General features: G+C 40.6%; 1 protein-coding gene across 7 annotated transcripts; it reads left to right on the top strand.

Moving 5' to 3' along the window:
* The first annotated feature begins 225 nt into the window (after positions 1-225).
* tmod1 (tropomodulin 1) lies at positions 226-22714 on the top strand. Of its 7 annotated transcripts, XM_069167828.1 has the most exons (11): positions 226-526; positions 4924-4997; positions 5366-5502; positions 9467-9623; positions 12203-12319; positions 13941-14030; positions 15805-15941; positions 16532-16639; positions 16932-17075; positions 17546-17690; positions 18645-22714. In XM_069167828.1, exons 3-11 carry the CDS (start codon positions 5380-5382, stop codon positions 18746-18748), a joined length of 1125 nt encoding a protein of 374 aa, XP_069023929.1. In that variant the 5' UTR covers positions 226-526; positions 4924-4997; positions 5366-5379; the 3' UTR covers positions 18749-22714. The 7 variants fall into 7 exon arrangements, with proteins under 7 accessions (XP_069023929.1, XP_069023931.1, XP_069023927.1 ...); XM_069167830.1 differs by lacking the exon at positions 4924-4997; XM_069167826.1 differs by lacking the exons at positions 226-526; positions 4924-4997 and having other exon boundaries at positions 5004-5502; positions 18645-18785; positions 20157-22714.
* The last annotated feature ends 461 nt before the right edge of the window (positions 22715-23175 follow it).

Below are 23175 nucleotides of genomic sequence, written 5' to 3'. Positions count from 1 at the left end.
AAACTCTCAAATCAAATGTACGATTCAAAACAAAAAACAAAATATATATATATATTCTTCTGCTAATGTTTATCATGTAAATGACAGACAGAATCAGTGTGTCCGATAATGGACGCAGCTCACCCCCCCCCCCCCCCCCCCCCCCCCCCCCCGTGACATCACCGGAGTGACAGGGCAGCCGTGTGTGGGGGAGGAGGAGGAGGAGGAGGAGGATCTCTTCAACCAAAAGTTTACTTTGCCCTTTGCGGGAGATTCATCCTCAGCAAACCCGCCGAGAGACGACCAAGGGGACAGGGGGGGAGCCGGCGAGCACGCAGAAATCTTCCAGGGTTCGGGCTTCATCTGCGAGTCATGGACGGTTCGGTCTGAGCGGAGTGGTTTTGTGGCGGATTCCCGGGTTGTGCGCTCGCAGCGGAGCGGACCGCGCACCGCGACTCCAGGCGGCTCCGAAGGAAACCATATCTGGTCAAAGTATTCGTTGCTGTCACCCTGCGGGACCGGGCGGCTATAAATAGCGCCGGAGGAGGTACGGAAATCCATGCAAAAAATACTACCGCGGCCAGAAAAGCGGTCAAATTAGGGAAGATTTAAAAAAACAGAAAAAAAAACTATTATAGGTTTAAAATCTACTTAAGAGAATATAACGAGGCTGTGGAAATGTAGAGAGCTTCTCTGAATATACCGGGGAGCAGCATTTTGATTGTACCGTTACTTTTTTTGTTGTTCCGTTGGAGAGCGCTTTCGTGGCTGTTTCCTCTCAAAGCAAAGACATTTTAACTCCGAAGTCCTGCATAGATGGGAGGACTAATACAGTTTAAAAAATTTTTTTTTTTTTTTTTTTTAAATCATAAAGTTGCTTTACTTGCCAGAAGTGTGTGAATTTGTGAGTTTGAACCAGTCGTAATTAAACTTAGATTTAAGTATCACCACCTTACGTATCCAGGATTTCAGTGAACAAGTGCAGTGAGATGCAGCAGTTGTCTGCTGACACGTTTGGTCGTCAGCTCCTCTGTGACCTACATTCGTCTGTACTGAACTAATGGAGCTTTGTCACTTTCATTAGTGAGTCGTGGTTTTCCTTTTAGTTTGGTTTTGCATATCTCTGCAGCATGTTCATCGCTTTTTTTGTTGTTTTGTTTTTGTCATCAAAACCTGCGTTAATGCATTCATAGGTGTGTTATTAATCTCCCGGTTTACTGTATCACACCGACACCGGTTAGTGAAGTGACACTTGATTTAAAAAAAACAAAAACAAAACACGATGACCTCTGCAGAATGCCTGACCTCGGGTCCACGGCAGCAACCGAGCTGCGGGGGGCCCCCTCATCATACAGGTCAGGATACGCGACTCCCCGGCTGGTCCCCGAAGCGGAGAATAAACAACACAAACACGGATGAGTTCAGTGTCGTCGGTAAAACTCACTTTGTTTTCAGTAAAAGTTGAAAAAAGGGGTGATTAAGGTAGTTGCCGACCTAAATCTGTTAACTAAATAGACACTTTGATTATTGTCATAGCAGAAAACAAACGCACGCGCGCACACGCACGCACGCGCACTGTGCTGTAGCTTGTTTCTGCTGCTTCCATTGTGACGTGTGGGTTGAGGGAAGCAGACCAGTTGTCTCTCAGCTGTTTTCTACTGGCTCATTTCAGCGACCTGTGCAACTGCATTCTTTCATCGTAGACACGGTCGACTATCAAGTCTCATTCTTGTACCACAGTGATAATATTCTGCTTTTTTTTTTTTCCTCATAGCAACAATCCAGCATATAGTATGAAAATCGGTGTAAAATGTGTATTATTGGTTTCTTGTGTTGACAGTTTTCAAAATAGAAATTCAATTAACAAAATCAAACTCGTCCTATCTCATTTTAAATGTCGCCCACCAGGCGTAAGTGTGAACCCCGATGATGTGGTTTAATGTTTTACCGTTGTGTGTACAATTACACCATGTAAAAGTAGGTCAATCTCAAAATGTTACAGAGACCGTTTCACAGACCAAGTGGCAAAATGAGACTTGAATTCCTGCACCACAAAGATGCATAGCAGAAAGTTCGAAGAGTCTTTATGCTGTATATTTCTTTCTCCCATGGTACAAAACTTGTATTTGACCTAATGTCCAAACTCCACCATCGAATCTGCAGTTTGCATCTGACTAGAGTCCTCAGGCTTATTGAATTAGAGTTTTTAAGATTTTCAGGAGTTGAATTAGTCGGTTGCAGTCTTCTTTTACACTGAAGGATCTAGAGGTTGTAGCATTAATTCTGTTTTTTTGTTTTTTTTTATGCATCTGAATCTATGAAATGGCTGCATCTTTTGTTCAAATTTGTGGGGAAGATCAGCCCAGCAGCAGTGCAGATGACTTTGGGTCTTTGTGAAATGTTCACATGGCACTTAGATGCTGTTTGAAGACGTTCAGCAGGAAGTCGTCCTCTGAGACATCATAAAGTCGCCGTCGTCCCGCTGCCTGCTCTGTTTTATGTGCTGATTTATTAGCTGTTGGAGGGTTCGTCCGTTCTGAGCTCATGTGTCAGTTTTATAGAATTACACGCGTACTTCATGGCTGAAAACTTCACTTGGGTTTGTGTTTTAAAATCAGCCTGAAAGATTTACAAAAGAAGCTGAATGTTAAAGCTGGACGTTACTGCACGTTGTTCTGCAGCTTTTCTGAAGATATTTTGAGTTTGAAACTCGTGGGGTTTTTTTTTTTTTGTCTCTCTGAGCGTCTGTGCTCGTTAAGGTCCAGTTGTCTTATAACACTTTCAGGGTTTTACACACATCTGACTTGATTAATGATCCTGCATCAGTGTAATTATTCTTGGAAGACTGGACAGGCCTGGTTTAGAGGTCAAGTATTTATGAATTTATGGCATACTTTCTGGCTAAGGTTGTCCCGAGTTGTTTTTCATTTCTGCCCAGTGAACGTCCTCTAATCAAGCAGAAGCTTGTAGAAATGTTATAAATACACGAAAGGGGTCTGTTTGATATCATCAGAGCAGCTCGGCGTCTTCCAGCAGAGCTGCAGTTTGATTTGGAGTTCAGCCCAGTTCTTCATCTTTTGGTTTTGGAAACTTGTCTTGTCATGCAGCGTTGAGAAAGCAGAACAAAAGAACGGCATGCTTGACCCCACCTTTAAGGAAGGAGGCCAAAACCCGCTTGCTGAAATATTTAAGATCAAAAAGAATAGTTTGCACTCCTTGAACGCAGCATTTTTCTGCACTTTGGCTGGTTTTGAGCTGGAGCTGAACGTTTTCCGCCTAATTTGAGAGTCCTCTCAGCGTTTTGATGCTGCCTGGTGGTTAGTGTTGTCATGTGTCGGACATCCATCAGCGAGCAGCTCAACACATCAGACCCAGAGCTGTAAGGAACCAGGGCTCAGAGACGCTGCGTTCGCAGTGTTTGGTGTCGTGACCCACAAATGTTCCACCGCAGCTCATCCGTCATCAGTCATCTCGCCGCGCAGAGTTGGAGAGAAAAACAGATGTTCACTATGTCCTATCTGTACTGTACTCTCGGAAAGAAACGCAAAAGACTACTCTCCCGGTAAAATATTTGGTTTATCGGGGGTTCACTTTGAGAGGAAAAGTGGAGCTGCTCTTCTGACACTGCACGGGGTCGGCAGCAGGATGCAACACTGACAGGAAATAAAGCACGGGCAGTGAAGAGGTGAAAACTTGTACTGGCAACCTTTTTGTGTGGGTGTCAAACATTTTTATGTCACATCACAGTTTAGAAAAAGCCTCGTTTAGATTTTCTACTGTTTCTACTTAAAAAAAAAAAAAAAAGAATCTTGTCAGTAAATTATGTTTTTATGTAAATCAGTGTAAAACATGTCTGTTTTTTTTTTTGTTTTATCTGGTGTTAAAATGAACTCTTATCTTTTCAAATTTTTAAATCCCGCTCACTAAATATAAATGTCAAAAATTCTCGTATAACTCATTGTGTTTCCCTATATTGTCACGTAATAGTAATAGTATTAATAAACTTCTACAACTTGTAATTTCTACACTTTTTGAAGCAAAAATTACAAAGGGTTTTACGTGGAAGAACCAGCATTTAAACATTTTAAGACTGAAGTCAATAAAATCAGACATTTAAAGTATTACAAATAGAATATGGGAAAAAAAAATCCTCAAAGATATACAACAACAGGAATAAATAAAACTAACTAACAGATAAGAAATGTTTGGAAATTAAAAAAAAAAAAAGAAATCGTGTTAAAATGAATAAAAGGCCTTTTTTTTTTTTACATTTTCAAAAGAGTTTTAAAAGAAGTAAATAATCCTACAAGCAGCTCATGATTTTTGTTAAAATGATACGAGTTGGTGGTCAAATCTCTGGCAAAATACTTCCACAAGCAATCTGAATGTTAGAAGAATGTAAAAGAAAATGAAATTTCAGTGCATTAGCAGCAAAAACAGTATCAGCGGTACAATAAGGATGAGTTTAAGACCAGATTATGTTTTCCAGCCGCTCAGTTTCTTTAATAAAAAAAAAATTATTAAAAAAATGGAAAGGGTGAAACAAGGAAGAGGAAGAAGATGCTTCAGTCCTCTCGCTGTAAAAGATGTGAGTCTTTTGTTTTCTAACGCGAAGAACTATTATCTCTCTTCACCCCCTTTTTTTTTTTTTTTTTTTTTTTTTTGCCTCTTTCAAGTGTCTTGATTTCCCCGGAGCGCTGCAGGCACTTGGCTACCTTTGCTGTTGTTTTCCCGCTGAGTCGGGTTTCTTTGAGGTGAGAGTAGTCACGTTTTTGAGCCGCACAGTGGTGCTCGGATATCCGTCTTTCTGTCTTTGTCATCCCACCATCAAATCCTTACTTTTTTTTTTTTTTTTTTGCTTTTCTCTCGTCCTTCAAACACAATGCTATTCCAACATTAATTTTTTTTTGTATTACTGCTTTCTTGGTTTGTTTCCATCCACAGATATAAGTTTTTCTTCTACTCTCTTGGCTCCTGATCGCCTACATTTTGTCTTTCTTATCGGAGGGGTTATCGAGGTGAGGGAACCCTTTGAATGTCTCTCAGAAACATCTTACATTTTGCAAATAGGATACAATAAAAGTGATAATCATGGTTCAAGTAAAAGTTTGGTGCAATTGCCAATTATAAAAATGCAGGTGTAAGATAATGTTAATGTATTGCCGGAAATGACGAGCTATTTGACCAAGATACCGTGTCTCGTTAATATTTGAATGATGATTTCATTTCTCTGCTTTAACTTCAGCTTACAATTAAAATGGCAAATATTTAACGGGTCGTGATGTTTAATAGGAAAAAAAAAATAATAATTTGGTAGAAAAGTGGCATTCATGTTTGCATTTTGTGTGTCAGCTGTATCATAAGAAATGTTGTCCCATGTCTCCAGGAGTGCTGGCCATAATGTCGGGGATGAAGAAGGAGATGGACAAGTACAGGGACATAGACGAAGACGAGCTGCTGAAGAAACTCTCGGAAGAAGAGCTTCAGCGGTTGGAGGATGAATTAGAGGAGCTGGATCCCGATGTAAGTTTATAACATAGAAGTCCATAAAGGGGACTTCCTGTCAGTACGTTGGTGTCAGCGGAGAGTTACATGGAGGCTTAACGGAGCCACTCGTGTGCGGTAACATGCGCACCGTACATCACTGCAGCTCCATTGTGTTTGCGTTTGGACTGCTGTGGGCTGCTCATTTGTTTTTAGCTGGTAAACCCGAGCCCAGGGCAAAACATTGTTAATGCTCTAATGTAAGTGATGGCTTTCACAATGTTAGCACACTTGCAGCTGGCAGACTGTGTGTGATGGTAAAGCCAGCCAAGCCGAAGTCTTAACAAGCAGTTATTGTTATTGTAGAAAGTGACGGTTAGGTCGGGTGGTTTAGCTTCTTGAAACTGAGTGCAGTCAAAGTAAGCATGATGCGAGTGCAGTATATTTAATGAAATCACATCACACTGTATATGTGTACAAAAAAAAATAATAAGTCCATGGACAAATGTTACTTTACAACTGTAGATTTTTATTGAAAATGAAGATCATTGACTGTATATAAAAGCGGGCGAAGCTTCTGGGTTTGAAAAATGGGGCGATTAAGCTGCAATACTACCGAGGGCCACTAGAGGTTGGCTCCATAGACTCTCATTCAACTTCTCACGAAATACGAAGTCAATACATTTCTCCTCAAGGTATCATTGTGTTGTCAGATAAAGTCACTGCTCCTTATTAATTATCTTGCCGTCTATCTGAAAATAATCCCCTCATTAATTAGAAAATAATTCAGTTCACAAACCAAGTGCCACTTGATCCAGATGAATCCATAACGAAAGTAATGATTAGATGAAGTATATGAGACAAAAGAGGTGAATTAGTACATACCATAATAACGCTGAGTCTTTGCTACTGTTTAGTCCTCTATGTTATCTACAGTATTTCTCTTTTTGTATTGAGTACAGCCAGGGATACTTGTGTTAACTCTGTTGCTTTTTATAATATGTTTATTTCTGCGTTTGATGCACCCACTGACAGAACACTCAGTGATGCATCATGGGTCGAGGTGGTGACAGCAGCTTTAATAGCTTTCAGATGAATGTCTGACTGCTCATAAAGAGACCGGAGTCTTCCCTCGATGCCAAGGGGATGACTGGAAGGGTATAATGAAGAGGACTCTGCTTGTGTGCTTGCTTGTGTGTGTGTGTGTGTGTGTGTGTGTGTGTGATGCCAGCAGTGAGTGACTGCAGGGACCTCATGACGTTAACAGAAGTAGCTGTGGGAGGCAGTGCGTGCGTGCTTACCTTGTCTGTGCCTGTTTATGAGGGTCACGTGACACACACACACCAGTAAAGTGCCCATTTAACTTGAAACATAGTGTAACATACCTAGAGAGGCTTCCATCAGCAGTTCCAGTAAACCAAAGAAAAACACATCTGCCAGCTGGACTTTGATTGTAGAAAGATAAAGTTATCGACAATCGTCACAGGAACATTTTGTGCTTCAGTACATCGCCTCGCACGCTTCAACTTGGCCTGGTTCACTCTGTTTACTTCTTCTAAGACACCGGGGCTCACTCGTGGTTGTTACTTGAGCGCAGAGACTTGGTACAGTTTTAGATTAGAGGTCAAAAATCCAGATTTAATCTACTTGTTAAAGGTCCTATATTGTATAAATTACATTTATTTTTTTTTATTTTAAAGCCGGTTTAGGTGATAAGTAAATACCACGAAGGAGTCAAAATGCTCAGTTTACAGATACATGCACACAGCCTGCATTCAGTATCTGTGCTGTTTGGGTTTCTGTAAAGTTGTGATGTCACAAACTCATGATCATGTCATATGGCTGTCACAGTCAGCCAATCAGAAGAGGGTGTCATGGATATCAATGTGCCTTAAAGGCACATAAACAAAAGAGCCTGTTTTTGGCAAAGCTCCAGAGAAACTGAAGCGAATAAAACTATATGAATTTTTTTGCTACTTAAAACAACACTAAATATATTCTTAAGTTTCTAAATAAAACACTAGAAAAGTGTCAACTATGGGACCTTTAATTGTAATCACAAGTAGGCTACTTTAGATAACTGGCAACATTTCTCAAATCAAATCAGTTCACCATCAAGTGAAAATTTTGATATTTTTCACTCACCCACATAGTTTAAGGGGGAATTCAATAAATTTGACTCATCAACAGTGTTTTGGAGGAGAGCTAAATCTGAAAAAAAGTTACAAAGTTACATTCACTGTTAAACTCAGCGCACAGGCTGTCCAGCACTGGAAGGCTAAAAAAAACAACTAAGTTTGTGACTTGCAGTGAGTTAACTAAGCACTGAGCTGCTGAAGAGATGTTGGTGGAGAACAAATACAAAGCAAAAAGGAAGAAAATATTCTTGGATGTTCATCAGGTGTTCATCATGAGTTCATATCAGTGCTAATGTTGCTCTGCATCAGCTGGATGTGTAATTAAGTGACCGCTAACTAACATTTATTTTTCCTTATAAACCTGATGTAAAAAAACAACAACTCTTATTTCATGGTTTAAAAGACAATTTTGTCACATTTTGCCCACTCACATAAAAAATTATCTCCTTCCAGTCCACTCCTCAGAAAGACGTGTACTTGTACATGTTACTGTCTCATAGATCACCTCTGTGGCCGCTGAGAGGACGACAGACAGACTCTCATACTGTTAAATGTAAAATGCTGGAATTGAGGATTGTAATCTGCAGCTGATATAACTGTGTGTCATAAAAAGCTTAGCGGTGATGGTGTGACATACTGCTGGCTTATTTTGTTCGCGTCGGCGTGGTCCAACTGCGCAAACTGTTTGCCGTGTTTTTAAGAACTGTTTGCTGCAACTACCAATATGATTCTTTGGAAGATTTCAATTAAAGCAATGAGACAGAAGGCGGACGAACGAAGAGAGAGAGGCCTGTGATTGCTGACAGGACAGATAAGATATGGAGCTAAAAGTAGCACCTCTGAGAGCCGGGCTGGTTTTAAATGTTGCTGTGGGTTGAAAATAACTTGGGTGTGACGCTACAGTAATGGTCTGGGAAATTTCCTGGTCCTGTGTTGGACTCATCAGAGTTAAGGACTGATGAGGGAGTCTCAGTAACCGGAGCTAAATATTGTACCACCATCTCTACAAGTATCTCACTTTCCTTTTAATACCAGTAATGGTGTTGGTAAAGTTATGGATGAACCCCTCCTGCCAAACCCTCACACGATGTCAAGTATTCCTTTAGCCACATTGAGTCACCAGTATTCTTACTGTCCGTCCCGTGAGAGTGAAAAAACAAGGGTTTCTCTTCAAATCTGTCTTCCCGCCATCATTAATAACAGGAGAAACCTAAGCTCTGATCTATCACTGTCATGCTGAGTGGCATATCCAGCCGTGAAATCAGACTCCTCAGGCAGTTTTATCACAGGAGAAAAAAGATGATTTATTCAGGAGTTTTTTGTTGTTGTTGTTCTTCACTGTTCTTTATGCTGTAATGTATTAAAAGATTTCCCTACAAGAGAAGTTTGAACAAGAAAAACGGTGTATAGCTGTGCTAGCGCTTCTTTGAGGCTGTATTAAGGCACAACAGCTGTGAGCTGAATGCTAACATGCTGAAAGTTTTCTGGTAATGTTTACCATGTTCACTATTTTAGTTTGGACCACCGCATCTCAAAAGTAATTGTTCCAAATTCTACGGTAATTCATTCAAGAGCTGTGAGGACATTTCGCTAAGACCCCCCGCCCCCCTTTACATTGTCACCCTCTATGTAGGGGGTCACTTTAAATGAACCTTCAGGGAAATAATATTGAGCTATTTCATTCTAGACTGAAAGTGGGCAAGTGCAGAGCAACTCCAGCAGAAAATGGAAACATTTCATTGCACAACACCTGTGACATCATCGCACACACAGAGTGGCGATACCTTTAGATTCAAGATTATATGTTGTTTCTCCATTATATTGCGCCATCATTTTAATCCATGTAAATCCCCGTCCTTTTCTAGAATGCACTGTTGCCTGCTGGGATGCGGCAGAAGGACCAGACCAAGAAGTCACCGACGGGAACGTTTCAGAGAGACAACCTGCTGGCGCATCTGGAGAAGCAGGCCAAAGAGCATCCCGACAAAGAAGACCTGGTGCCCTTCACCGGAGAGAAGAGAGGTACCAACCTGGGTTTTATCACAGTGTCTCTATCAAGTGCAAAGTCTGCACATTGTTTAGAAACAGTAAGGTTATTAATAATATACAGAAGAGCCACTCAACTAGTTTATCATCAGAAAATGTACATAATTGTTTTTAAGACAAAAAAAAATGGTTTTTAGCTTCTCAGATATGAGAATGTGAGGCTGTACGTTGTCACGTTTTTTGATAAAATTATGTCTTTGGACTCATTGATCAGACAAAAGGAGACATATGAAGACATCACCTTAGACTTTGGAAATTATAACAGACATTTTTCAGTTATTTTTTTTCATGACAATTAATTAATAAACTCAAGAAATAATAAGCAGATTTAATGAAAATGAGAACAAACGTTCGCTGCAGCCCCATAACAAACCTAGCTGATGATAAAAAAAAACAAACAGTTTCTTTTCTTAGGGTGGAGGAAAAAAAAAAGATATATAACAGCAGTGGACTCAAATGCTATTTAGTTTCACTCGATGCTACAAATAACTTATAACTCAAGGTAACTTGAACTGAAAATCTTCTGGAATAACTCATTTTGAAGTATAGTGGGCAAAAGTCTGTAAAGGGGAGAAACAGCCTAAAGTTACAAGTGTAAGTGTAAGTGTACGTTAACTTAAACAAGATCTCAGAGACCTCAGTTCCACAAGCCTGCACCTCATCGGCCTGTCAGCCCTCCAGCAGCGGTCTGGTGTTGACACAAACGTGTGTGATGGATGGTGAGACATACCACACATCTCTGTGAAACTCGAGAAGGTCTCCCTGCTGTCACTTCCGTCATATTTTTACATTAGTGTCGTATCCAGTTGTAAAACCGCAGGTGGGGAAACCACTCCTACAGGGACAAATCCCCCCCCTCCACACGCCACAACTCTGCCGGTGTCCTCAATAGTGTTTTACAAAGCGAGGACACAGGTGACTTTAAAAAAAAAAAAAGCTGCTCTGGACTCTGGGTGGAATCTGGAGGTCCAGAAAAGTCTGGGACTCGAGGAGCAGACCAACCAAATGCAGACATAACAGAGCTGTCGGTGAAGACACAAATCTCTGGGTCTTTACAGTCTGTCAGACACGGAGTCGGGTGGGACATGAGGGGGGGTCCACACCTCAGACGGATCAGCGGTTATGTAACAGAGCAACTGGACTGACCTCTGACCTCTCAAGTCTCGGAGATGCCTTAGTAAATACAGTATATACAGTATTATGAGATCAAAATATCGATCTGAGTTAAAGGTCGTCATTGTTTCCACAATTTATACTGAGTGAGGAAATATTGTTTGTCTGCCTGTTGAACGGCCATGACAGTAATTTATCTGCCATGATTTTGTGTCTGTGCAGCACTGATGTTGTGTTTATTAGTATTGTAATTATGAGGTTGCATCTGGTAAAACAATTTCACATCAGAATTCAAGTCTCTGTTTCACCGGACGTTGTGCTCGCTGTCATGCTGTCACATGACTTTCTGGGACAAGTAAATAGAGCGGAGGCCTTGTTAATGTTGTTATGGTTTCAAATGGTGTTTACAAGTCTATGAAATTTGTCACGGGGCCGTCACGATCACAAAACTTTGCTCGTCATACAAATAATGGCAATTACCAGTTTAATTTTTCTGCTCAATAATACACACCTTGTGAAGAAGAACAGCCATCGATTGGCACTGAATAAATTGCCTCCTTACATAGCCAAGAGATTATTTGTTAATGATGACAGACTTATTTATTACATGAAAAACATTTCTAAAAATATGTATTATATTCAGTAAAGTATAAAAAAACAAACAAGTAGAGGCTATAGATACCCTAAATGTCTCAAGTACTTCAGAATAAAGTGTTTGCACGTCATCATTATATGATATATGTATTTCTGTCTCATTATAAGGATGCACTGGACTGCGAAGGCTTGATCACCATTTTGATTTACCTGTATGAGAAGGACAACTGATGGTGCGTTCAGGCTGCAGGAAAATGGGAAAGTTCCCATTTGGGAACGTCACACTTCTTAGCTGAGTGTTCAAAAACAGGCAGCATGGCCGCCCCCAGAGGATATAGATACAGAACACAGAAAAGTGACAAACAACCTCGTCATCATCCACATAGACCAACACAGGCACACATTTGTACACGTTTTGATGTTGTGTTTAACATTTAACACAGTTAGCAAACCAGGTAGGCTAAGCTAACCAAGTCTGGCTTTTTCTTTTTTTTTTTTTTTCCTATTGCAGGAAATACGTTTCTTTCTTTCACCACAAACACTGCTACGTCAAGTGACAACAAACATACTTGTCATAGCTAAAAAAAAACAAAAAAAAACAGGTTCAGGTGTATTTTCCAAATCGGAGGTCTGAACTTTCCCACTTCCCAGTCGCTCGTGAACGCACCATTACACCTGATTAGTACAAAGACTTTGTATGGGTGTGGAGGGGAACCTTTCCATCTGTCTGCAGAATATACATTACGGTTTATGCAAATTGCTATGACGTACGGCTAGTGATAGATGCCCTCGCACTTGTTGTACTTACTGTGTATTTTCTTGTTTGAAATCTACCACTTGTATTGTAGGGAAAGCCTGGGTGCCTAAAAAGAGGGTGGACCCCATCCTGGAGAGTGTGACCCTGGAGCCGGAGCTAGAAGAAGCCCTGTCTAGTGCTACTGATGCAGAGCTCTGTGATATTGCAGGTAACAATACTACAGTATATGCAGAAGACTATTTGGTTTTATTCCAATGAATAACACATTCATAAGTCACTGTCTGATCTTCATAGTCCTGATTTTTACTGTTGAATTCGTGAACAAGTAGGTGTCTAATTATTTGTCATGCTCGCCACTCTCACTAATCAGTGTAAGCACATCATCATGGCCTTAACTCGCTCTTCTTCGTCTACTTTTCCTCAGTCTAACTCTCCTCGTTTCCTCTAGCGCTCCTTCCATCTTCCCTCCACCCTCCCCCTTCATCTCTCCATCAGTACCTCCATTTTCTTCACCTCCATCCCTGTTGGATCTCTCTTATCCATTAGCTGAGCACCAACCAGGGTATCTTCAGACTGCACTGGGTTTGCATGGAGCACTTCTTTGTCCCTCTGTCGTGTTCATGTTGTAATTTTTTTTTTAGCAAGCATTTAGACGAACCCACGCAGGGTTCACATGCCCGTTGCTATTAATGCATCGCACAACAGGTAACGCATAGTTACTGTAGCAGATACAGTATAATCATTGCACATACAAACTTTGCATCTGTTTGACAAAAAAATTGTGCCGTTTGCTAAGTTTATTTGGTTCTTGAGTTCTGCTTCGTCAAACTACTGTTTCCAAATGTTCTATGCATTGCCATAGGAATCTTTTTTTTTAAATGTACATTTTTAATTGAAGTGTTGAAAATGGATCCAAGGAACAAACAGGTCATTAACCTTCGTCATTTGCTGACTTTTGTTTAAACTATTTTTCATGTTGTCTCAATCTTCCAAATGACATACAAATGGCTTAACTTGATAAAAATGTACTTTTCCTGTGTAAATTTCCATTTAGTACCTTCAGCATACGCAAAATAAGGTTTGAATCTCCAGAAACTTGTGCTGGTAGCTCACTTGAGTTAGTGTAGTTCTTCTGTTGAGTTGAAAGAATGTAATTCTGAGGACGTCATTGCATTGCTTTGAGGGAAAAATATATTTAACAGCACTGCTGCCTGGAACATGAATTGAAAATGACAAATATCTAGAAATCCTTGGAGTTGCTTTAAGTAACTCCCCCCCTTCTACTCAGAGAAGCTTGTGTTGAGTCACTGAACAAACACAGTCCGATTCTCTCTGACAAACAAACAAAGCAATCATCCTCTATAAATTGCTTCTTTTATTCAGTGTCCTCAGTGTAATGCTCAGAGACACATTTCAGATTCACTGCTGCCCGAGTATGATCCTCCTTGTGTTGCCTCACAGGCTAATATCTTGACACCTTTCATAGTTATGATGGTAAAGTGGAGAATTACATTGATTTGCAGTCAGCCAACTTAAACAGAAGCTCAGCTGTAGATGCAGAAATCAAAGCCCCAGTGCATGTTACCAATTAAACTACCGGAGCTGAAACCATACAGGAACCAATGTTTGGTTGTTAAAACTGACAGTGTAAGGCTTAACTTGCTTGTGATGCTGCAGGTGTTTTTGTGTTGTCAATATTAGCATGATGTCCGCTGTTTGACTGCAACCAGACAATCATCAGATCTCAGAGTCGCTCTCCGTCTTTCTCTCTTCTTTTTTTTTTTCCTTTCTGAAGTTCATTCTCTTCATTTTTTCATTCCTCCTTCCAGCCATCCTGGGCATGCACACCCTGATGAGTAACCAGCAGTACTATGAAGCCCTGGCCAGCAGCAACATAGTCAACAAGCAAGGCCTCAACAGTACGTAAAACACACACTTACACACGTGTAGCAAAACGCATTCTACCGAGTCTTTATTTGGGGAAATCTGCCAAGTTGCAGGACCCGTCTTCACATTTAAAAAAAAAAGAAAAAGTAAAGGTAACCTAAAATAAAGCAGATCACTTAACTAGTGTCAAGAAAATATCACCTCGTTCAGGAAAAATGCTGAAGGGAGCGAGTGGGACTGGAATCAAGTGAAATGATCTCATGTTGGCAGAATGAAAGTTTATTTTACCGAAAGGCGATCGGCTCGATCTTCGGTTGCACAATTATAGTTACACACTTCAAAACTAAGTAAATGACAGGATACAAGTATAAACAGATGCTCATACAGTACATATTCCTGCAGCTCCTCCAGGATTCCAGTGACGTCTGTTTACTCTTATAAGACACTGTAACTTATTGTATTCTGATATTGCTTTTATCCCTCCATCACTCTCTCTCTCTCTCTAACTCTCTCTCGCTCCCTCTCTCTCTTACACACACACACACACACACACACACACACACACACACACACACACACATTAATAATGAGCCATCGTTTATGTTGCATTGTGGCTCATCCTTTAGATTCTCCTCCAGCTCTAAACAGAGTCAGAGACTGTGCATCTGACTTCCAAATATGACAAACTCATAAACACAAATGGCCATAAAGTCACTTTGTTTTCAGTATTGATACACATGGTGGTGCATAAAAAAAATGCTTGGAAAACCAGACTTTTTTTTATTTTTTATGTTTGAGCATTGGACACATGAAGACAAAGGAAATCTACAAATCTGAAAATCATGTTTGAAAAAAGTATCCTGTTCTGTTTACGCATTTTTCCCTGGTGCACAAAATAATCAGATTCTGTTGTGGCCCAGATGGCAGAGCGGGTTGCCCACTAATCATAAGGTTGAAGGCTCTGTCCTGTGTTGTCCTTGGGCAAGACACTGCATCCCAAGTTGCTCCTGATGGCAGGCGAGCACCTTGCATGGCAGCTCTGTCTTCATAGGTGTGTGAATGTGTGTGTGTGTGTGTGTGTGTGTGTGTGTGTGTGTGTGTGTGTGTGTGTGTGTGCGCGCGTGTGAATGTGTATGTGAGTGGGGGAAGGGGAGGTAAACTGTTGAGAAGGTGATAAATCACTATATAAGTACAGACATTTTACCATTTATAATGCCTGTAATGCACTCTATACAAAATTCACCATCTTCATCATCACCATCATCACTGTTATTGATTACCTGTATTGATAGAATAGTTTTACATTTGCTAAAATACAATTATTCACTTTTTTTGACCAGATCGATATCATTCTCGTGAAGCAACTGAGATGGCTTGTTTAATTTAGCATTAAAAAGTAGAAGTACAGGGAAATGACATATGTGAACCAGCAGAGAGCCCCAAAACCACAAGCAATATCTGCTGTAGCCTGATCCGACTGTGGGAAACCAATGGACTTCCACAGTAAAGAATGCTGTGCTTTGTTTGGCATCAAAACACACACAGGCAGATGTGTTAACAGACTCTCAGGCAATCATTTATCCAGATAATTCTGTTTACATTACATTACTGTTCGGTTGAGGGGATTTACTAGCAGACAACTCTGAGACTCTTAATCAGGACATGTGTCAAGTGGTGAAAAGACCGCATGTTCACTTTAATGTGTTGTTCCTGCCGTAAGATCTACTCAGATTCTACTCAGAGCAGAGCGGCTTCATCCCCCAGCAGTCTGGTGATGTCTCACTGTATACTTGTGTTGCACCCCAGGTGTGATCCAGTGCACCCAGTATAAGCCCGTCCCCGACGAGGAGCCCAACTCCACTGACGTAGAGGAAACTCTGTCGAGAATGAAGAGGAATGACCCTGACCTGGTGGAGGTCAACCTCAATAACATCCGGGTGAGAGTGCGTGATGTTTGAGCATAAAAAGTGAATACGAGTTTAATATTTTATCATCATAAATCAGTAACAACAACAAACAACAAAAGTTTAACGTTCAACTGTAAAATATCCTGCTGTCATTACATATCTTTGTCACAAGTGTTTGATAGACAAATTTCAGTCCACATATAGATATTGCAATTTTCTTACTTAAAATGAGTATTGGCATGGATCTCAAAAATTCAGTATGGGTCGATTTTATTGTATTTTGAATTTGATCATCTTACTTTAACTGAAACACAGTCAAGTTCTACACATAAACATGAAGAATGTGTTTCTCTATTAATCATTTTCATAGATCTTTTCTGGTACTCACTTCAAGAAAAAAGGAAATGTTCTCATAAAATACAAATGCTAAATAAAACACACGGCAGACATTTCAGAAAAGAAATTAATCTGCAGGATGTTTGTGGAGTGGAGCGGCTGAAACTACAGACAGAACTTTCTTAAGTGAAAAAAAACCTGGAATTTTAAACAACTTAGAATTGCTTTTAAAATTGAATCAAAACACAAAACATTTACCAAGATGTAATTTAGTGTTTTTCTGTACCCAGAATATCCCCATCCCAACTCTAAAGGCGTACGCTGAAGCTCTGTTGACAAACACCGTGGTTGAGAGGTTCAGTATCGTAGGAACCAGGAGCAGCGACCCTGTAGCATTTGTAAGTGTGACGCTTGTTCAACATTTAACCTCAGTATCTCCTTATTTTAATGCAAAACCAATTTTTTTTATGTTCTGTGGTCTTTTTTTTTTTTACTTCAATAACTCGTTGCAAAACACCTCCATCCCACTTTTCAAATGTCTAGAAAGACCCTGAACATACACACAGCAGTCCTACAAACAGACTTCATGGTGTTGTATGCCTAATTAGACAGCGAGTAGCAGGTTTAGAGCTGTGTGTGTGTGTGTGTGTGTGTGTGTGTGTGTGTGTGTGTGTGTGTGTCTCCCCTCAGGCCCTCGCAGGGATGTTGAAGGTGAACACGACGCTGAAGAGTCTCAACGTTGAGTCCAACTTTATAACAGGGACGGGCATCCTGGCCCTCATAGAGTCACTGCAGCAGAACACCACCCTGCTGGAGCTCAAGATAGACAATCAGGTACACGTACACGCGCACACACACACACACACACACACACACACACACACACACACACAAGCAATTCCAAAAAGTACATGCAGATTTGTGCACACTTAAGAAGTGTGTGTGCCAGGTAGTGTAATCAAGCCACCGCTGCCACTTCAGTCTGATGCTCCTAAATTTCATTGTGATGTGTCACTCTGTTGTACACTCACTGCTGACTCATTCACATTTGTCCTTCATTATTTTTCACCTCTTGTGTTTTTTTTTTTTGCAATTTGGCTCCACTGATTGACGGAAGTGTGAGTGAGGATTGTCTGTGGAGACACCGGAAAGGATTGCGGTCCCTTTGTTTACTCCTTCCGCTTGTCTTTATGTAGTTTTTATTCCCCTTATCCTGCGACAAATACCCTTCATCCACTGCTTTTAATGCCTCTCTTCCTCATCTCTCCTCCTCTATCCCATCCCTCTCTCGCCTCTATCTCCAGAGCCAGCCGTTAGGCAACAAGGTGGAGATGGAGATAGCCAGCATGCTGGAGAAAAACACCACGTTGCTGAAGTTTGGATATCATTTCACACAGCAGGGCCCGCGCCTCCGAGGCTCCAACGCCATGATGAACAACAATGACCTGGGTGGGTTTGACACACACACACACACACGCACACACACACACACACACACACACACACACACACACACACACACACACACACACACACACACACACACACACAAGCCTTTGGGTTGGACCTCAAGCACGCACAGTATTCGATGGCAAATTCACCTCATGTTGGAGTTAGTTATGTAACTCTTGCACAGTCTTTCAGTGGTATTGCACTTGGCAGTGTTGGTTGTTACATGCGTCTGTGCCGACACTTTATCTTCACTTTATCTCCGTGAGTTCTACTTCAATCAGAGTCTAACAGATCAACCAGAGTGATATCATCGGCCGGTAACTCGGTAGTACGGCCAGAAAGCCTCAGCCAATCAAAACACTACCTTCCTGAGCTATGACATCAGCACTAAGAAAAGACTGTGTTCATGAGAGAGAACATCATGAAACGAGTGAAGGAAATGTTTCTTGATGTGAACATGCACCAATGATTCATTAATAAGGTAACTCTTGCATTTGCTGAGCTCATTTTTAACTTTAAAAAAATAAATAAAAGGTTTCATTTTTCACGCCGTGCACATATTGATCCCAAAAAGGTCCTCCACCTTGCAGTTTTGTTTGTAATCTATTTTCTCCTGTTGTTTTTGTAAAGTTAGGAGTTATATTAGTGCCTCGTCTAGTGTTTCTTTTTCTTGTTACATAGGTACATTTCAGAGGTGACTTTAGCTCCATTTTGTTTAGTGTTTGCTGTTAATCCACCCTGCAGCTACGAGACTAAACAAAAAACTTTAATACGTCCGCAACGCTCATAAAAAGTTAAGTTGTTCTTTCTTCTGTAGTTTCTAATCTTTTTTTTTTTATTAATCTGCTTTTATTGTGTCCCAAACCACTCGATGTAAAGTGTATGTAACTTGTATTGATAACTGTAACTATAACTTGTAATCATTTATTTCTCCCTGCCTCGTCATTTAAGCCCGGGTCGTGCGGTCAGAGTCAGACGGCTCCTTCACCCTCACTCTTTCTGTCCCTGAGCTGCAGAGGGCCTTCGGGAAAAAATTCAAGTCCAAGACTAAGTAAAAAAAAAACAACAACTGGAAACCAAACACAGCACAGTGTGAGCGTTCAGCTTCGCCTTTCTGCCGCCAACATCTCCCGCTTCTTTTCCAGACCAGCGGAGTCACTGCCACCTCCTGTCAAACTCTTTCTGGGAGTTTCTGTTGCTTCTCCACTGCACCTGCTGTCACTTTCCTTCTTCTTATCTACTACTCATCTCTGGCTTTCAGAGGCCACTCTTCAGTCCACACTGTATTTTCAGAAAAGCTTGAGAACTATTGAACTCTGGAAGATCTGAAAACGGGTCCATTCAGTAGAATTGTCTGCCTTTATTCCTTCATTCAACATGACTGAAATCTTATTGGCGTTGTTGCAGAGAGAAAGAAGTTCCCAAAATAGACATGCAGATAAGAGGGAAGCTCAGGTTTGAACTCCGCTTCTATCGAGATATACGAGTTCAAACGTAAAACTGATGCCCTCACTCTCTCGAAAACAGCATCTAGTCTCTTTCTTTTCTGTCTCTAAGCTCGATAAAACTACAACTCTTGTTCGCTATAGCAGTTTCTCGCTGTTCCACCTTCTTTTGGCTTTCCTGTGAAGCTGAAGAAATCTGTTGTTTTCTGCGATCCTCTCCTGCAGCAAACACGTGCTGCATTTTTCTATTCTTTGGCTCCATTATCTTTGGCAGTTTTACTCTTTGGATCTCTCTCCTCTCCTGATCCGTTGTGTTTTACCATCCCTGCATTGCCTGGAGGAACCTGGCTCCCGCTGCTCAGCCTCTCTTCTACTCTTCCAAACGCTGCTCTTCAGGGCTCCAAGGCTGGATCATCTCCAGGGCAGAGCAGGCCGCGGACCCTCTGTAGCCGTAATGACTCAGGGTTTGCTTTTTGGCAATTAGTTTGTGGCTTTTTTTGTGTGCTTTTTTTTTTTGTTAATATAATACAGTCTGTCCTAGGATATTGCAATATAAACTAAAATGAAGACACTCAAGGCAGTCGCATTAGTACCTGTGTTGTGTTTCTTGTAGATTTGCTCATATTTAACTTCAAAGCTAAACATCGAGTTTAAGTCCTTTTATTGTTTTATGGTGTGTAATCAAATTTCCACAAACTAATTACTGATTATTTTGTTTCAAGGCCCCTTTTGGATTGATCCAGCTCCCTTGTAAATCGCTGCCGTTTGTCTTGTGCTTTGTCTTGTTAAAACTGTTTTGCAGCTGCATATTTTTAGTAAAAGTAATGTCGCTTTGATCTTCCTGTCTTGTTTTCTATGAGCTATTTCCTCCTTTCAGCTGTTTTTCTTCCTGCTTCATGTAAATGAAATAGGGCAGAGTAGCTTTGCTGTGCGTTACGTTAGGATGATGATTTTAATTACCTTATTTCTCTTTCTCTCTCTTATTGCCATGGCTCTGCATGTTTCTCTCTATCTGCAGTAAGAAAGAGAAGGCTTGAGGGAGGACCCATCTTCCCAAAGTGTCGGACGAATGTGTAGAAATCAGGGATACCTTCAACTCCTACCAGCTACGACCCCCTTTCAGCCTCACACCCACCGAAGGCTTTCCACCACATCAGGTTCAGTTGACTGGGTTTCAGAGACAACATCTGAACTTTTTTTTTGTATCTTACAGACTGTTTGTTTAGCAGATATTAAAGGATCCAACCGGATCAATCACGGCAGCCTTCAGTGCATGCAAAAAGAGATTAGCGCCATTATTTTGTGCTCTGAAGTTTGCATTCTGACACAGATTCTTGGTTTGGACAACAATAACCTCCAACTCTTTGTACAAACTGACCAGAATATGCCTCCTTTGTCATTTTGAGTCCTTTAATATCTCATCAAGTGTCTTGATTCCCTAATAAAGGGGCTGCAGGTCTGGTTTTGAATGTAGACCCATCTGAAAGGTGATGGGCAAATTTAGCAATCCCTGTTTCTGCTGAGATGAATGAATTCTAATTATTATTAATAATACTGTGCTGTAAATGAGTTGTGTGTCATTGCTGTTGTTTCCAGAAGTCTCGGTGTTGCTCCCAAGGTCCACATACCGAGCCAAAGTCCCATTCAAATTCGACAGACTTTTAGAAGAAATACCATAATATCAGACTTTGACCCAGTTGTACTAATCAGATTTTATCGTGCTTCCAGGCAGCTGAGGATTGGGAAAGTTCACAAACAGGCAGCATGGCAGCCGCCAGAAAGTGCGTTCTGTTTCTGCTGTAAGAATACACAAAAGTGACAAACAACCTTGTCATTTATTTAAACCAACACAGGGATGAATCTGAACTCAGGAGGTCAATATTATTTGTGCATTACATTTCTACATTTTTAATGTACCACTGTTTAACACAGCTAACAAACAAGGGAGGCTAGGCCAACAATGTCTGGCTATTTTGCCTTGTTTTTGAAGCAAACATGTTTTTTCCTTTTAACACAAACACTGTCATTTGACGTCAAGGGATGTCAATCTTACTTCTAGCTCTCAGAAACCTCCCCCCTTCCTTATGGGATTTTCACAGTTCTTTTCCCAGCCGAAGGTCGAATTTTCCTACTTCCCAGTTGCTCATGACACTTTCACCGATACAGTCTAAACCAGGGACCTCTGACATTTTTTTTTCTCTGAGAGCTACTTGGACAAAATGAAAGTGTCTGCGAGCTACTCATGTTTAGTAGCATTTATTCACATAGCTGAGCTCCACCCAAATCAGCTGAATCAGCTTCTTTATATGAATAACTGATACTCAATACGTATTTATCCAGTAGCTTGCCAGCTACAGGTAGCTACTGGTTGAAGATCCCTAGTCTAAACAGTATCTCTTCATTAATTGACAGACAGATTTCTAAGCCTGGCCAGTGTGAGATTTTCCACTAAAGACAGATTATATTTATTTGAGACAGACCTGGGAGAGAGTCAGGAGCCATTCAAATAACTTGGATTGACTGTGCTGGATAGTGTTAAAATATTGCTGTCTTGAATTACACTGTGACATTATCCAGAATTAAATAAGCAGTCTCTAACTGTGAGCTTTTTTTTTTTTTTTTAAATCCACTGTAAAATATCCCACAAACACTGCACTGTTAATGCAGTAAGCTATGCAAGCTAATACCCCAAACAGCCTGCGAGTATTTGAATGGATTTGTGTTGCACTTTCAACCAGGTCTGGTTTGTTGATTGTTTGTGTTTATTTGTATTTACTGGAGCTAAAATGTGTGCTGTAATATGAAATGGTTGTTACTGCCGACTTATTTATGACAGGCTTCACATTAACGCCTCAATCCAGGTTTGCAGTATTTTAGTAATGAGTATTAGATGTTAAAAACAGGAAACCTCTAATGTTTTCTCAGCCGTCAGATTTTACACGTCCACTTTGTTGATATAAAAAAACGACTATTTACAGATTCAAAATGTTTCAGGTTGAACTGTGACGGATCTTAACTTAACCACTGAACATTTTAAATATTACACACTTTGATCCTGGATTCATCCTTAAGGCGCTCACGGTGGAAATGTTCTTATCGTCCAGGGTAAAACATTTAACTGTCGTTGTTACTGACTACATGCTGCTGTATATCTGGCAGCACTTACTTTAAAATCAAAAGCACAATGAGGACAAAGAAGCATTAGCTGTTATCTAACCAGGAAGTTGAAGCTCCAGTAAAAGTCACAGGAAATGGTCTGTTTGACAACATGTTCAAGTGTCATCATGTTATTTCATACCACTGCTTTGTCCCAGCCTCGTCTCTGCAGTGGGCGTTGTTCACCAAATATGAAATAATTGATCATGGATGTAAACATTTGTAACTGAATTGTAAAGGTAAAAGAGGACTCCTCTTCTTCTCCGGCAGTCTTTGTGTGTCCTGTCTGGTGTTTTCTGATAATGTAGTGCTTGACTCCGTGTTTTATTAGATAGGTCACATTTTTTTGGTTGAATTTTTTTGTTTTGTTTTGTTTATGAATTAAATAAAGCTTGAAAATAACCTTTTCAAAATTTGCACTTCGGCTGTCATTGCATTTGATTGGATGTTTTACCCTGACACGCAGAGCGCAGCATACCTCTAGTTAAAAACTACAGTGACACCACGTGGCAAAATCGAAGAATTGCACCAAGCCATTTCAGTTCTGTTGGGACCGTCTGTCCCTCCTGACAGTATTTGACCCTTTTCAGACTAACAGTATCGCTGCGTTACACATTAGATAACTCATAAAACTGCATAAATGCAGCAATCAAAGTACCGATCTTCCCCACTCACAATATTCTGAAAAAGATTGTGTGAGCTCAATACTGTGAAAATATGCAGAGATACCAAACGTGTGACTCAGTTGGTGTTTGAACAAGAGGAATAAACATTCTCCCTAAAATAATTTTAAGTAGTGGACAGACATATTTTTGTTTCAATTTGCTGTTAAATGTGGTGGTTTGTCTTTTAAGGAGTTCGTAGGAAAAATGTGCAATCGT

Source organism: Embiotoca jacksoni, unplaced genomic scaffold (genome assembly GCF_022577435.1).
Source record: "Embiotoca jacksoni isolate LCO1_2020_lvr unplaced genomic scaffold, fEmbJac1.0.p SCAF_4, whole genome shotgun sequence".
Taxonomy (NCBI): Eukaryota; Metazoa; Chordata; class Actinopteri; family Embiotocidae; genus Embiotoca; species Embiotoca jacksoni.
This window is presented reverse-complemented; position numbering and strand designations above follow the sequence as displayed.

Coding starts and splice junctions, on each gene's coding strand:
- tmod1 (XM_069167826.1), top strand. CDS start 5,356: ATGTCTCCAGGAGTGCTGGCCATAATGTCGGGGATGAAGAAGGAGATG. Junction 12,320..13,940: donor AGAGCTCTGTGATATTGCAG/GTAACAATACTA, acceptor TCCTCCTTCCAG/CCATCCTGGGCATGCACACC. Junction 17,076..17,545: donor AGCTCAAGATAGACAATCAG/GTACACGTACAC, acceptor CTCTATCTCCAG/AGCCAGCCGTTAGGCAACAA.